The 14,521-nt window shown below is 40.3% G+C and overlaps 1 protein-coding gene across 1 annotated transcript in view; it reads left to right on the forward strand.

Moving 5' to 3' along the window:
* Positions 1-14,521, forward strand: part of ITPR2 (inositol 1,4,5-trisphosphate receptor type 2) — a 268,093-nt gene that overhangs the window by 195,769 nt on the left and 57,803 nt on the right. Inside the window, exons 44-45 of the mRNA XM_068402385.1 lie at positions 1,801-1,896; positions 3,103-3,222. Of these exons, the coding sequence (XP_068258486.1) occupies positions 1,801-1,896; positions 3,103-3,222 (216 nt within the window). The remainder of the gene's footprint in view (positions 1-1,800; positions 1,897-3,102; positions 3,223-14,521) is intronic.

A 14,521-nucleotide genomic window follows, 5' to 3' on the forward strand; every position in this document is an offset into this window, starting at 1 on the left:
AAATGCTATCCTTTCCCTCCACCTGGTCTCATTCACTGTGCACGTTAAACTTTTGTGAAGTAGGTTGCAAGGTAAAGAGTCTGATTAGACCTTTCCAATGGATGATGCTGGTTTGATTCTGGAGCAAAAGGAAAGGAGAGCTGTGGAAGAATGCATATGGAGCCCCATTCTCTTTTAGCCAGTCCCAGTCTGGTCTTCTTATCCATTGTTCTTTGTCCTTATCTCATCGTTGTGTTGGCAAGCCCCGTCTACTCTCCTGGCTTCTCACTCAACTCCAAGTCTCCTCTCCCAGAAGGTCCTAGTTCTTCTGTCATGTATAAATTCTCATTCTGTTCATCCATCCTCCTTCCATCTTCTTCTTCCTTCTGCTGCTGGCTTCTAATCCTACAGTCCTCCAGTTGGAGATGTTTAAACCTCAGCTTGACACAGCCCTGAGCAACCTGCTTTGAGCAGGGGGTGGGACTGCTGAAAGATCAGTCCAAAGAAGAGCTTCAGCTGTGGGATTTTGTGATCCAGCTTGCGTGGTTTTGTTGTGATTCTGTGCACATCAAGAAGAAACTCCGAGGGCTTTTAGCTGTGAAATTCCAGCAGGTTTCTACAGTATAGTATTGAAATCGTAATTAAAAAAAAAAGCTTATGAGTTGGACAAATTTGGCTGGGATTTCCTGGGGACTACAGCTTGCATGATTGTGTTATCTTGGCCTCTAGTGCTCCAGATTTTCAGCTCTGCTATCAAAACTTGGAGATGCAAAGGCTGCTTAAGACGGAAGTTGCTTGAACATGCAGAAAATAACATCTTTCTTTTTGCCTCAGTCCCAAAAGCAGTTGAACTCTTTTCCTCCAAAATTGTCCATACTAATTGTCTGAGGTACACTCTTGATGCAAGAAATTTCAGTTTGAATTGCTGACGTCTGGCAATAAGCAGCTGAAAGGTTTTATGGTGGGTTGAGAGTTTTACTGGCCCCTACCTGTATCATGGGACGGCGGTCTACTTCCAAGCATTCACACAGCTCGGTCTGTAATAGAGAATGATGAGGGGATGCTGTGGCAGGTGAACCAAGGCAACCACGCTCTGCCAGAAAGCAGTCAGACCTCCAAAACCATTCTTCCTCTCCTGTTCGCAGCATCTGATTTAACTGGAAGTCAGACAGGTCTCCGAATTCTTAAGGAACTAATGGGTTACTGCTGCTAAAGCTCATGCTATTTCATCCCTGGGAGAGGCCTTGGTGAAAAGCAGCCAGTTGACAAAGTAAAGAATACCTTTATACATTCTCCCAGGAATATTCTCTAGTGAAACAGAATTCCAGGAATGTATGAAAACAGTTTATTTTATAGCCTTTCGAATAATAACCAGTCGGACTTTCTGAAAACCAAAGGGAAAGGAAACCTGCCTGAGTGAGGAAACCTTTCGTGTAATACGTTTTGTAATTACCTCTGTTGAGTATTGTTTTAACAGAAAGCCATGGCAAAAAATGCTAGGTGGGCAATAAGAAAAGGAAATGGGATTTCGTTTCTTGTGCACAGTACAGAACAAGGCTCTGTATTTAAATCAAATGTTTTTCAATATTTAAAATACTTCTTCCAATATAGCGTGCAGGGTTAGTTAGCCTTACAGTACACTGACATTAAAATGGGAGAAAAACCCTATTAAATAATGTCAGTAGAATAAAAGATGAGAGTCGTTTAAAAGCTTATCCGCTAAAAGAGTGGTCGTCCTAATCTCAATTAGAACAAATGCAAGGGTCGTTAATCCATGAAATAGATTTTTAAATTTGCATTAACTTGTGTTTGTATCTCTAGAACAATGCCTCCAAGCTTTTGCTGGCTATTATGGAAAGCAGGCACGACAGTGAGAATGCGGAAAGAATCCTTTTCAACATGAGACCAAGGGAACTGGTGAGAAAACTTCTGAATATTCATAAATCTTTTGGCTGGAAAAAAATCTGTCATTAAAACGTTTTTAAAATTATCTGCATCTAAGCTGAAAAGTGTTGGCAGCATATAGTGACAATGTATCAGGATAGTACTAATTCACAAAAAGTACTTTAAAAGGATCAAGCATGCATGATTTCAGTCTTTACGACTTCATTATTTTTATCCGTTCCAAGCACTTTTCTGTAATTGTTTCCTAACTAAATTATCATATTCTGGTAGACTGTCTTCAAGTACACTTTGTCAGGGGCTGGGAAATTAAGCTTGTACAGTTTGTGAAACAGTGCTAACAGAAGTGTGTGTGTAGACATATATATATATTATATGTATGTGTGTTGTATGTTATATATATATGTCTCACGACAGAGTTACAAGGAGGTGTTGCTGTATTTTGGAGCAACTGTGATACTTTTGTAGGTCTCCAGGAATTTTAAATAGATTGCAGGTGTGGAGAAATTGTTTCCAATCCAATTGACCATGTAACAGCAGTGACTGAAAAACCTGTTTTGTGGGGAGATCCATGGGCATCAGCCCCTGCACATGGGCAGAGCCCAGTGGCCTGCTGGTTTCAGGGAGTCGTCGCCATGGTGGCATGGCAGCATGAGGAGGCTGTCCCTGAGGTACAACTGCAGGATCAGGCCCTGCGTGGGGAATGGAGGATTTCCCCCTGTTGGTCCTATAAGAAGCTTTTGAATATTTTGGAATTACTCCAGCACCCTGCCCAGATCTGTATCTTCCTTTTCTTTTTGCTTTAGTGTTTTTTTTCTGTTAAATATGTGGAGAACACTGAGTGACGTTGCAGCCAGCTCTAGCCAGAGAGAGATCATGGCTGTGCTCAAAGTTCTGCAAGACTCTACCTGTGGTATCTGTAGATCTGTCTTTAAAAGCATTTGTGAAAATACCTGTTCAGAAAGGCTCAGCATCCCTGTTCCTTTCTTGTGGTTGCAGAAGTTTTGCTGATGAGAAATGTAGCAGTTTGGAGCTTCATAAATACTTCAAGCTTGTCTTTATTCAGAAAGTGTTTCTCAGACTGCTAGCTCTTCTTGCAGGCTGCAGGGCATCCATCCAGGCTTGAGCTGAACAAAGCGAGCATGTTCAAACACAGTGTTGGTGCTTTTTCCCTGAGAATGACAGTTATTTCATCTCTCCTTGGTTGGATTTGTGTTGCAGGTGGATGTGATGAAGAATGCATATAACCAAGGCCTTGAATGTGACCATGAGGAGGAGAACGGAGATGATGGCATCTCCCCAAAAGATGTTGGCCATAATATCTACATTTTGGCACATCAGGTATGTCTTATTTGTTGTGTGACTGCTTCCAGAAAAGCGTTACATGGTTAAACTCCACATAAAACCTGTCTGATCAAACCGTGAAGTTTTCCCTTCTTGTGATTCCTGGCTCATGTTTGTGTACAACATGAGTTTATCCAGAAAGTTGCTGAGAGCAGGACAAGTGTGCAGTCTCACTGTATGAGTAGGCACTCTACAGGATTTGGTAGGCTCTGTTTGTGTGAAATAACAATGTAGAGCAAAACAGTTTATGTACACTTACCTTTGTCTTCTTTTAACATTAACAGCTCATTCTTATCAATCAAATCATAAATCAAGTTATTATTGGTGTATTTAAATAGTAGCTTCAATTGTTATACCAAGTGAACTTGAATTGAGAAGATACATATTATTTTAGCTATATTAATTAGCCAATAAGAATAATCGGACCTTTTCACTGTTTTCTCCTTTTGAATTATGTTGTAATGCCCTCAAGCTTTTTCTGATCACTTTGTTTCTCTACTGGTAAAGGTAAAATGGACACTGAAGGTTTTAATTTAATGGGATATTAATTCTTCAGAGCAGTTGGTATCAAAACCAGTTTACTTTTCCATTGTGTTAAGACTATTGAAAAGATTTTTTAAATTAAAAAAGTAAAGACTATGGATTTTTTTAATCATATCATAAATGATAGCATTTGGTATGTCCTATAAGGGCCAAATTTTTAAAAAAATGTTTTTACTAAGTAAGAAGAAATAAACAGGGATAGGGAGTGTTCCACATTCATTATACTTAAGTGTTTTTAGGAACTGGCTACTCAATGGAAAAAGAAACCAATCTATAGTTACACTAGTATTATGCAATGTTTCTTTAAAGCTAGAAATGGAAAAACAGTTAACTGAATTATGCTCGTGTGCTTGCAGCACATTTAAATAAGTAAGTCTTGTTATTATGTTGTTGTTATGGATGACCATGTTCCACTCTTGCACTGTATGTACATAAGATACCCACCAAAGATGACAGAATTTTTAGAAAGTATCTGTAACGCCTTACCTTGTACGACTATTTACTCCTTGAAAATTTAAATGCCTGTCAAATTGAAATGTTGGGGGTTTATGTCTTCTGCCTACAGTTTGTGTTAGGTGACTTAATGGGGTTCATTACAATGGAAAATAGATTTTGGGGAGTAGAATGTAGGCCTAAAACTATATATGAAGTGACTGCTCGGATCATTTTATTAGAGAGGTCACTGCCAAGGGTACACTAGCTAGCTGAGGTGTAGATGAAGCTCTGACCCTAGATACATATTCAGGGTGCTGGGGAGGCCCGTGAAGCCACTCCACAGCTACTCCAAATGCCTGATCTATAGTCAGGATTTTAGTTGCGTAAGGCTCATGGCAGCAATTTACTAAGCTCCTTCCTGTTCTGTAGAATTAAATGGCATGATTGGCTCTGTATGCTGTAAAAACATCCATCTTTTTTTTTTTTAAAGAAAAAAAGACTGTTTTCCTCTTCCTGCCTTTCTGTAACACAGTACGTGTGTCTGTTTACAATAGCTTTGCACCCATGTCAAGCCCCATACCAAAACAAAGTAATGGAAGGGCAGGCAATCTGGGGCCTTTCTCTCTCCTCCGCTAATGAAAAGCTATGATTCTTGGCACAGGACTGCTGATCTTTGACCCCAAACTCTTTCCACGTGTGCCCTTTCGCTCGCCCTGGGATGGGCAGGATACGAGCGTGGTCCCTCCTCAGTAGGGCCATTGTTGCTGGGTTCATTTGCTGGCTCCACTCTCCAAACACCCTCTTAACGCTTTGCTATGTCGAAGTGGCTTTTTGGTGGCTGAGCCTTCCACTCGACTTAGCTGACCTGATTTACCTAATATTTCTTCACTGTGCTCCTTACAGTTTCACAGTTCATCTGACTTTATTTTTTTCTACAACCAGTGTGGCTCTTCAGTCACTTTCCTGACACTTCCTTGTGACCACTTGCTCTAGTTGCAGCTTTTTGCTCCCTCTGTTATAGCAGAATCAAGACCAAGAGTTCCTCTTTTTTGCTGTTACAGCCCTCAAACACAGACAGTTTATTTTGGGGAGCTCAGACTTTCAGTTTTTGTCGTTGCAGTCCTCAGGGTGATGGTGGGTTCTGCATTTTGCCACCACTACATCCTTCCTTGCCCTTCCTGTGGTTGATTTTACCAGAAGCAAAAGGCATTCTTGTAAATGTTTGACCCACAGTGCATAGAAAGTTATAAATATGTCACAAGCAAGGCTGAGATTTCTGTTATTAAATCTCCTTTACAGCCTTCCAACCCCCACCCCAAATGCATTCCCAGGCACACGTATGCAAGTGCATGTGCACACACGTTTATCACACGCACACACATACATCTCACGCACACACACAGAGGTGTGTGGGCACAGCAGCCTGGGACATGATGGTAAGAGGCTGACTGTTAAATATACCATGTCATGAGAGTTATCACGTCTCTTCCACATGTTTCTCTGTCCCCTCTTTTCTTTCCTTTATTTCTTCATCCTCCTCCAGCCTGCCACGTGCCATAGCTGTGCTGCTTCCCCCGCACTGACTCCAGGCTATCTGGATGCTGCTGCTCCTCACTTTTCCCATTCAACGTATGATGAGCAGAGAGGAGAAGGGAGCACCACTGGGAGAAAGCAGAACTGACTTATCCAAGAGGAACTGCCCTGAGCTGCACCCCCACTCTGCAGCCTGCCTTTGGGGTAGGGGCTCCTTCCAGATGTAGCTCTTCTACAGCTGCTTGTGGAGGAGTGACTCGAACTGGTGCTTGAGGTCACATCCTGGAAAAAATAAGCCTATTATTGCTAGATAGAGAGCATTCACAGTTCTCTTGAAAATCCATGGAGAAGATTCTGTTTTCTTTGTGTTGTTCAAATGTCATGATCAGAAGCAAGCCTTCAACTTGGCATTGCTAATGTCTTACAGTAGTCTTGAGTGAATGCCAGTGGTGCGTTATGGATAGTTCCATCAGCTCTTACACCTCTTATTTTCCAGCCTCACTCAGAAGAAATTGGTGTGGTATTTTTATTGCTATGCTTTTAAAAGATCATATTAAAGCTTTGTTTTGCGAAGTTAGTAAGGCTGTCCACAAAGAGACTTCATCTTGATGTGATGTTTCTGTAGAGATGACAAAAGCTTTTGACATAGTAGCACAAAAAAGTTTCTTACTTACTCGCTTCTTGTGTGCAGAGGCATTCGTGTAGGAGAATCAAGTTTTTAAATGGCTACTCAAAAAAAAAGAAATCATAAAAGGCTAAGGAACTCCTCTGGCTTTTCAGATGACTGCTTGAGCTGGCTACCTGTTAGTTATAAGAAAGTATTTCAGTAGTTTGTAAACTAAAAAAACTTCCTTGGAGTTAGTAGTATTTCTATGAGGTTCATGACCCCTTTACATTTACTAAGAAGTAAGATAAGGCACTGGGTATAACCACAGGCTCCTGTAGTTTGCATGCATGTATATATGTGCTTCTGTTAACAGAAAATACTTTGGAATGTTTCTCTGTGTTTTTCAGCTAGATGCAAATTCTCTAAATCGGGCATGAAGCCCAAGCTAATACACTGTACCTTTCAGCAGGGGTTTTATTCATCAGGCTCAGAAGAACATGAAATAACTTGACATAGCTTCTAGTCAGCTTGCAGCATGGGAAGAATGCACTTTCATCTGCCTGTAAAACTATGTAGACATGTCCTTGATCTAGAAGGATGTGAGTGGATAGGGAGTAGGAAAGCAAATTGTAATACTGCAACAAAATTTTCAAATTTTCATTGCCTGGTGACTTCCTCCATCTGGTTCCTAAAGCTGTCGCAGGAGTATAGGGGTGCTGACCTAGTGTGTCACCCCTATCATGTTGCATGTTCTGTGCTCTCAGACAAGGAAAATATTTACTCAACTGCTCAGTTTTAAGCGTCTGCTTAAATGCCTTGCTGGAGAGGGAGCATAGGTCTTGGAATTCCACAGTACCTTTGTAACCTCCAGGTAAATAGAAGGGTGGTGAAGGAGGTTAAGCTAAAAACTTATTTAAATCCCAGCGGCAAACTAAAACTACTTATATTTTTATAATTTCCTGGTGGCACCAAGGCTTAATGAAAAGTGATTTACTCCACCCCATAAGGTTAGAAGAAATTAATGCTGCTTGATATCAGTGCAGATATACAGCATAAACGAACATGAGCTTGAACCAGGCTACCTTCTGATAGACTAACACAGTTGGAAGTGTTCTTCCATTGATAAGTTCTTAAAATAAACCAAGGGAAAAGCGGCAGGATTTGCCACTGAATTGTAAGGTTCTTGCTGCAGGTACTGCTAAGCATACTGTAGCAATTGGACATAATGAGTAAGTCATACCCCTTCCTCTCTGGTGCTAATTTTAAATGGACTGAGCAAAATAAGTCATTCAGCCTTATATATTTGTTAATATATTAAATACATTAATAGCAGAATCAAGATTTCTTTATAAAACTTGGCAAGCTTTATCAAATTAATGTTTTATTGCCATGTTTACTGCATGCAGTATATTGCATTTTAGTGTACACACAAGAAGAATATTTGCTAACTAGGCAATTAAAATAGTAATAATTGATGGCATAGATTTATAGTATTTTTTAAGTTACCATTTTTGTCATTTCAAATAGGACTGGTTTGATAATGAGACTTGGCTATGATACATTCATTAAGGAGAAACTAAAGTCAGTTTTAAAAAATTTAGCTATCCAAATAGGTGAAATTCTAAGAAGCACAAAGCATTTTGTTTCTGTGGGTTTCTGTTTAGCATGTCCTTCTATATCTTTCATCAGGTTTGAGTACAGCAAGGGCTCGGACCAGCTTTATTTTCCACATCAATGCGGTGCCTAGAACAGCATGGTTTTGGGACTTATATACTGCAGCAGAACAAATAAATGCCAATAATAATAGTAATTTCAGAAATATTTGAAGAATTAATATTCATTTTTATAGGATTTTGGAACAGTTAAAAGCTTTTGTTAATTTTGTTTCCCCCTCTCTTAAAGTAGGTAGTATTACCCAGTGTTACAGGTAAAGACACCAAGCCAGAAGGAGGTATAGCAAGTCATTAGCTGTCACGGGAAGTGAATACAGCTTGCTTAATCCCCAGTGCTTTGCTTTAACTGCTGCATTGGGTTTCCTCCTATGCTCACTCAACCCCAGCTACTTTACTAATGAGGAAAATTGACATTTCTCGGGTAGTACAGTTGAGAAGTGCATAATCACTGGGCACATTAGTACTCCAAGAGTCTTTTAAAGAGATCGTGCTAATGTATATTTTTCGAATAAACTTTCCTGTGCTGCTAATATTATGGATTGTTAGGGCAGGAAGAGCTTTAATAAGATAACAGATACAAGTGTGTACATGTGTGTGAGGGGAGTATTGTAAGACTTAAGTTTTTTGTGGGTAGTTATTTTTGGTGTTGTAGCTTGGAGCAGCTGCTGACTTTCCTTCACTTGGCTGTATTTTAATGGTTAGACAGATGAACTTAGACCTTGGTCCTCCTTTTCCGTTGTGTTTGTGCATAAAATAATATACATTTATTAAAACATATACTATAAAGTAAATGTGAATTCTCGTACCCATCCATTTGTCTTAACCTGCATGTAATTTAAGTCAGGACAAGGGATTCCGAGGCAAGACCTTGCTTAAAATCATGGGAGCAGATTTTCCATAGCTTAATGTATGGGGAACAGAAGAAGTAATACTGTGAATGTGTGCCTCCAAATTTGAGATATGCATATAACTTGTCCTTCAGTATGAGAACCCAAAGCTTTCTGAACTGACTGGGTTGTTCCAGGCAGACAAAACAGTATTCTGTGTGAACTGAGTGTGACTGTGGTCAGGGGTAAATTTGGGGTGAAATTTGATTGTTTAAAAATAAATGTTGATGAAGGCAGCAGAAATTAATTACTTAATATTGTGTATTTACAAGTACCTTCTATAAGACACAGCAAAGAAACACCTGGAAGGCTATTTAGGATAGAGAATGGGTAGAACCAGTTACAGCCCCAGTAGACTGCAGTGAGCATTAAATGGCTGAAATAACATGGTTATACCATGGAAAAGAGATGAACAGAAGCCAAGTGGAAAAGTCTTGCAAGAACACTTTTTCCCCTTTGCCCTTGATGGTGGTGTTACCATCCCATAACATAAGCCTAAAAGAGATCTCCCTGTCCTTGTGAGAACTGTGAGTTCCCAGAGCGTTTTGCTCTAAAAGACAGGATTATCCTCTTCCAGTTGGGAAACAGCTTTCAGCTCCAGCAAGGATCCTCCAGAAGAACTGAGATCTGGGGACCACATTGGTTCAGTAAATTTTTAAGCTTGCTGACCTCTTTCTGCCCATCCTCTACCTCAGGTAGATGCTTTGCTCAAAAACGGAGTTGTGTCCCATTAGTCCCATAAGTGTCTGTCTTTAGAAAACATTAGGTTGTGCCTAGGTTCTACTGACAAAGATTTTGAGTTGATTCTGTTCTGTGAACGAAATGGCTTGGTTCGTTTCAATTTTTGTATGTTTCTGACTGGTACACTCTAAAAAAGTAGTGTCTTTAGTGTATGAGAATAGGATTTTGGGAAAAAGATCCAGATACAAAAAGGTCTGAGCTTGTCTGATGTAAAAGAACGTACTGTAGCAGAATCACTGGTTATATTGAGTGAAAATACAGATCATTCACATTTTGTGAGCAATGACCATTTTCAAATTTTGCAGCTGATGTGAGCAAGCAGTAATTGGTAGGTATTATTGGAGATTGTTTTCCCAAGCACCTGATGGCAAATGGAGTAAAATACTATACATACTTAAATAAACAGGACTACCTTTTGAGTCCAGAAGATGATCAAACCCATCCTTTGGGGTAAACATGTCTTTCAGGATGAATAGCTGTGAGTTTGTGCAATAAGGATGCTCCCTTTCTGCAAGACAGGTAGAATTTTTAGAGCTAAAGGATGCTGGTTTTCGCAAGGCTTTGCTGAGGTTTACAGTTTTAAGTTTTTTTTTTTTGTTTCTCTCTCCTTAACAGAGAAGCTCTTGCTGATAGCAGTGCCAAAACAAAGGGCTAATGGGGACCAGTCCCAGGAACCGTGACTGTCAGGGGACTCGTATCCTTGGCTGCCAAACCTGAAACTTCTCATAGAACTTTTATGCTCCACATGTTGTTTTGTAGTTATCATCCTGATGAGACAGGCTATGGCATCAAAATGACACCGGCTAATTAAATGTCAGCAGAATCAGAAGCTGTTGCAAGGCTTTTACACTTAGATTGCCAAGATTGAAACAGAAGCCAATGATGCACATCACCCTCCTTGCAGCTCATTAGGATGGTATATAACTCTACCTTCAGCCAACTACAGTATCGAGAGACAGTATGGAGGCTGCCACAGGGGCTTGACTCTAATGAGCACCTGAAAGATTAAACAAATGTCTGTGGCTGCTGTTAGGTCTCAGGTTAAAACCTTGGCAAGTTGTCCTTCAATGTTTTCCTTTTCTCCCCTTCTCCTTGGAAGCATTCACCTCAGAATCCTGTCGTGACTCTGATAGGGATCTACATGGGGACCTCTCTTTTCCCTCTGGGGTCCCATTGACTTAGGCTGCTAAGAGCTGCTAGGATTCAGGCTAGAGCTTTTTACTGTAGGCTGGCCACAAAGGTTTTAGCTTATTTTAATTTTTCTGGTTCTACTTCTCTAGAGTAAGGTCATCTATTATACATATGTGTGTGTTTTATTATATGTAATGGTAGTGAGGGATATATCCTGTTTGGCTGTGGTGACTGTGCATTTCACTAGCGCACAGGTGGCCTTAATATTTCTGCTTTGTGGTTTCTTCTATCTGTAACTTCTGTAATCCTGTGTCCTTGTGTTTTGTGGTTTACAAGATTTTTTTGTCATTGGGAAATATGTTGTATTGGTGTTGGGACCCAAACGTTACACCAGAAGAAATATCCTTTCTTTGTCAAATGTCTGCATTGTGAAATCTTCACATTAGTCTGTGGTTTTACTCTGAAAATTGGCTGTGGGACAATGACATACTGTTTTAAGGCATTCTCTGCTCTCAGGCTCTATATGCAATCCTGTACTAGCAATAAACATACTACCTTTTTATTGCTATCTAAAGGAGCATGGGCTGGGGAGAACGACTTTAGTTCTCCTTTGGTTCTGTACCACCAGCAGGGCAGTTAGTTAGCTTCCCACTTTAAGAATGGGTCTTCATTTAGCCGTATTCTCAGCTGGTCTACATGGGAATGCCTCTGCTGAAAGTAGGCAAGCAATACTGATTTATACCAGTAGAGAACTTGACCTGTTGCCCTCAAACCGTACTCTTACCCTAGAGCTCCCCACTTGCATTTGATATGCGCAGTCTTCATTAAGAGTGATGATATATGGGCGAGAAAGAAGATGGGGACTTAAAGCTTTTTGATTGAAATTTCATGGAGGAGTGTTAAATAGAATTAAAAATCATTTCACTTGTAAACTGAATAAACTCAATCCAGAAGCCACTGAGAGACAATAAATGTGGAACCACACAGTGCCATCTTTACAAAGTCACTCTTCAAAGTAGACCGCACTCAGTTGCCCTCAACTGCAGTGTTGCTGTGCGTATTGTCTGCTCACAGATGTATCTAATGAGCTACTTACTTCATTCAGATTGCAGCAAACTTCCCTTATTGAAAAAACTGAATTACATGAAGTGTTGAATTGTAATAGTCTACGTGAAGGTTTGCTCTGGAGGCAGAGCTGGGGCTTTTCCATTAGAGGTGAACTTCAAATGAACCAAAGTGGTCTTTTTCTTATATCTAAAGCACAACTAAAGCATTTTACTTTAAGCTAGGAGGAACTTGCTTTGTTTGTTTGTTTTGAGGGGAAGTGAGGGTAACCTTGGAAATATCATGAAAGTGAAGTCTGGTCTTACTTAATATTATCAGAGCAGTTCTAATAGGCCTCAGATATCTGCATTGTGAAATCCTACACCTTAATTAAAAACAGGGGGGGATGTCTTCTCTAACAAAGACATGCTTTTTTATCCCTCTCAATTGTTCAGTAGTCACTGAAGTAATTACAGGTTAACAAAAATAAAGAGCATTTATCAGAATGTCAAAATATGTCTGTTCCTCACAGTTGCTCAATTTTAACTCTCATCTCCTCTGATGTCATAATTTAATTAAGGATCTCAGTCATCATAGAGTTTTCCAGAATAGACAAGATCTGAATTTGTAATCTACAAATAGGCAGTGCTGCCTCAGGTGCCATCCTCTTTATTTTGCTTATTTAAGACAGCACAGAAAAACAAAAATGAGGCCCACCTTGCACTTTTTCTGAGGCAGCTTTAAGAGTTAAAAGCTGATTAAAAGTGTCCAGCTGTGAAATTTAGTTTTAACAGCTGATTATGCTTTTCTATACCAGAAGCGAGGTGATCAGTTGCTTACGACCCCCAGTAGTTTTACAGGAGTAAAGCACCTTCAGACCTGCACACAGATAAGCATCTAATCAACCTGGGGTTAAAGAAATGGTTTCTCTGCCATTATGTATGGGCAAGGATTTTCAGAATTTGTTTTATGAATGGTGATCTGTGGTAGCCTTAAATGAACTTGGTCTTTCCAGCCTTTTCTTTCTGTGAGTCTGTCTGCAGAGTACCATTTAGCTGCCAGATGGTTGGGCAAAGCAGCATCATTTGTGAGTATCTGATGACGAGAGAGATGAATTCTTACCCTTTCGCTTTCCCACTGGGAACTGTTGCTTCATAGGTGGCAAGCAAAGCTGCTCTCCTGAGGACAGTAGCCATAACACAGAACTGGGAGGAGCAACTCACCATTTTACTTTATCTTCTCTCTATTCCTATGTCCCTGAATTATTTTTTAAAAGATATTTTGCTCTGCTAATTGGAGGGTGAGGCAAACATTCAACAGCATGATTGAAAAAGCTGGAAAATCTCACCACTAATTATTTGAAGGGAGACATCTCTCAGTTCCTGTCCATCTCCACACTTCGTAACTGCCCTGTTTTGTACCCCACAAAGTATATACATGACACCCCTGCAGAGATTAGGAAATGCATGTCTTCTGTGAATTTGACAGATTGCAGCTTCAGCTGTTTACTTGCTACTTTAGTCTCTTATTAAGTTTTTGACCCAGAGTGACCAAGTTACAGGATTTTATGTGTTGTGGAAATACCTGTTGAAGAGGTGGGGTGCTAACAGGATTGGCTATGAACAGACTTTTTACTTTGCTATTGCTGTAACAACTAAGAGGACCACATAATGGCCATACTCAAGTGCTTGAATCATGGAGTCTGAGCCATGATACCAAGTTGCAACTGAGGACTTAGGCGTCTTTAATGAGCTTCACTGAAAATTGGTCGATGGCTTATCCCAGCCTCTACGAGTCCAGTGTATGTACAGTGGCCGTCTTCCAACCCATACCTGCATGCAGCAGAGCTGGTGGTTGTATCATAGATCGGGTTGGTGAACTGCATCCAGCTTAAGGGGTCACAGTGTGCAAAAGACACCATGGCACTGTACTGCGAATGTATGAGATGAGACTTAAGGGTGGGAAAACATGAGGAGGGAGCCAGCGATGCACATCGCACACTTCAGGTCAGAGACTGAGCTGGTTTCTCTGTAGTTTGGGTAGACCCTGGAGAAAATAATGAGCCCATTCTGGAAGTAGCAACCTATGAGTTACTTTCTGCTCTACTCTTGGTGCCAGAGGAAGGGAGATTGACTGCCAGTCTTCTAGTCTTATGGCTTATAGAAGGAAATATGTCCATAAAGACTTAAAACTGTGGTTCCCCTCGCCACATTGCCCCCAAAATAAGAGTCATAAGCAGTTCCTCCTTTTGTTTGTGCTAGCCTTCCTTTTCTTTAGAAGCCACATATCAGACAGCATTAGATAGCTACTTTGCAGAGAATCACTGTTCTGAATAGGAAGAGAAACCTCGAAAGTAAAGTGCTTGGTAGCAAAAGGATTTTGAGAGTTCCTGAAAAGGTTATGCCATTCACAGCTCTCTTATCTCAGGTTTATGTATATATTTTGTATGTGTATAAAGCATTGGTGGCTTTTAGAGGTGAACAGTTCTCTTGCTATGTGGATTTGGGATCCATATGCTTGCTGATCTGTTTCTGGTTTTGGACTTTCTTAGGCTGGGTCTGTACAAAGTTGGTGAGTATGCCAGTAAGGTCTTATTTTGGGTGCAATGTTTTATCTGCCTTTCATAGAAGTTGCACGTGTCTGGGATCTTCTTCCTTGTTATCCTGTGAAGAAGACTAGTTGCAGTAACTGCTCTCTTTTTC

This window comes from Nyctibius grandis, chromosome 5 (genome assembly GCF_013368605.1).
Source record: "Nyctibius grandis isolate bNycGra1 chromosome 5, bNycGra1.pri, whole genome shotgun sequence".
Classification (NCBI taxonomy): Eukaryota; Metazoa; Chordata; class Aves; order Nyctibiiformes; family Nyctibiidae; genus Nyctibius; species Nyctibius grandis.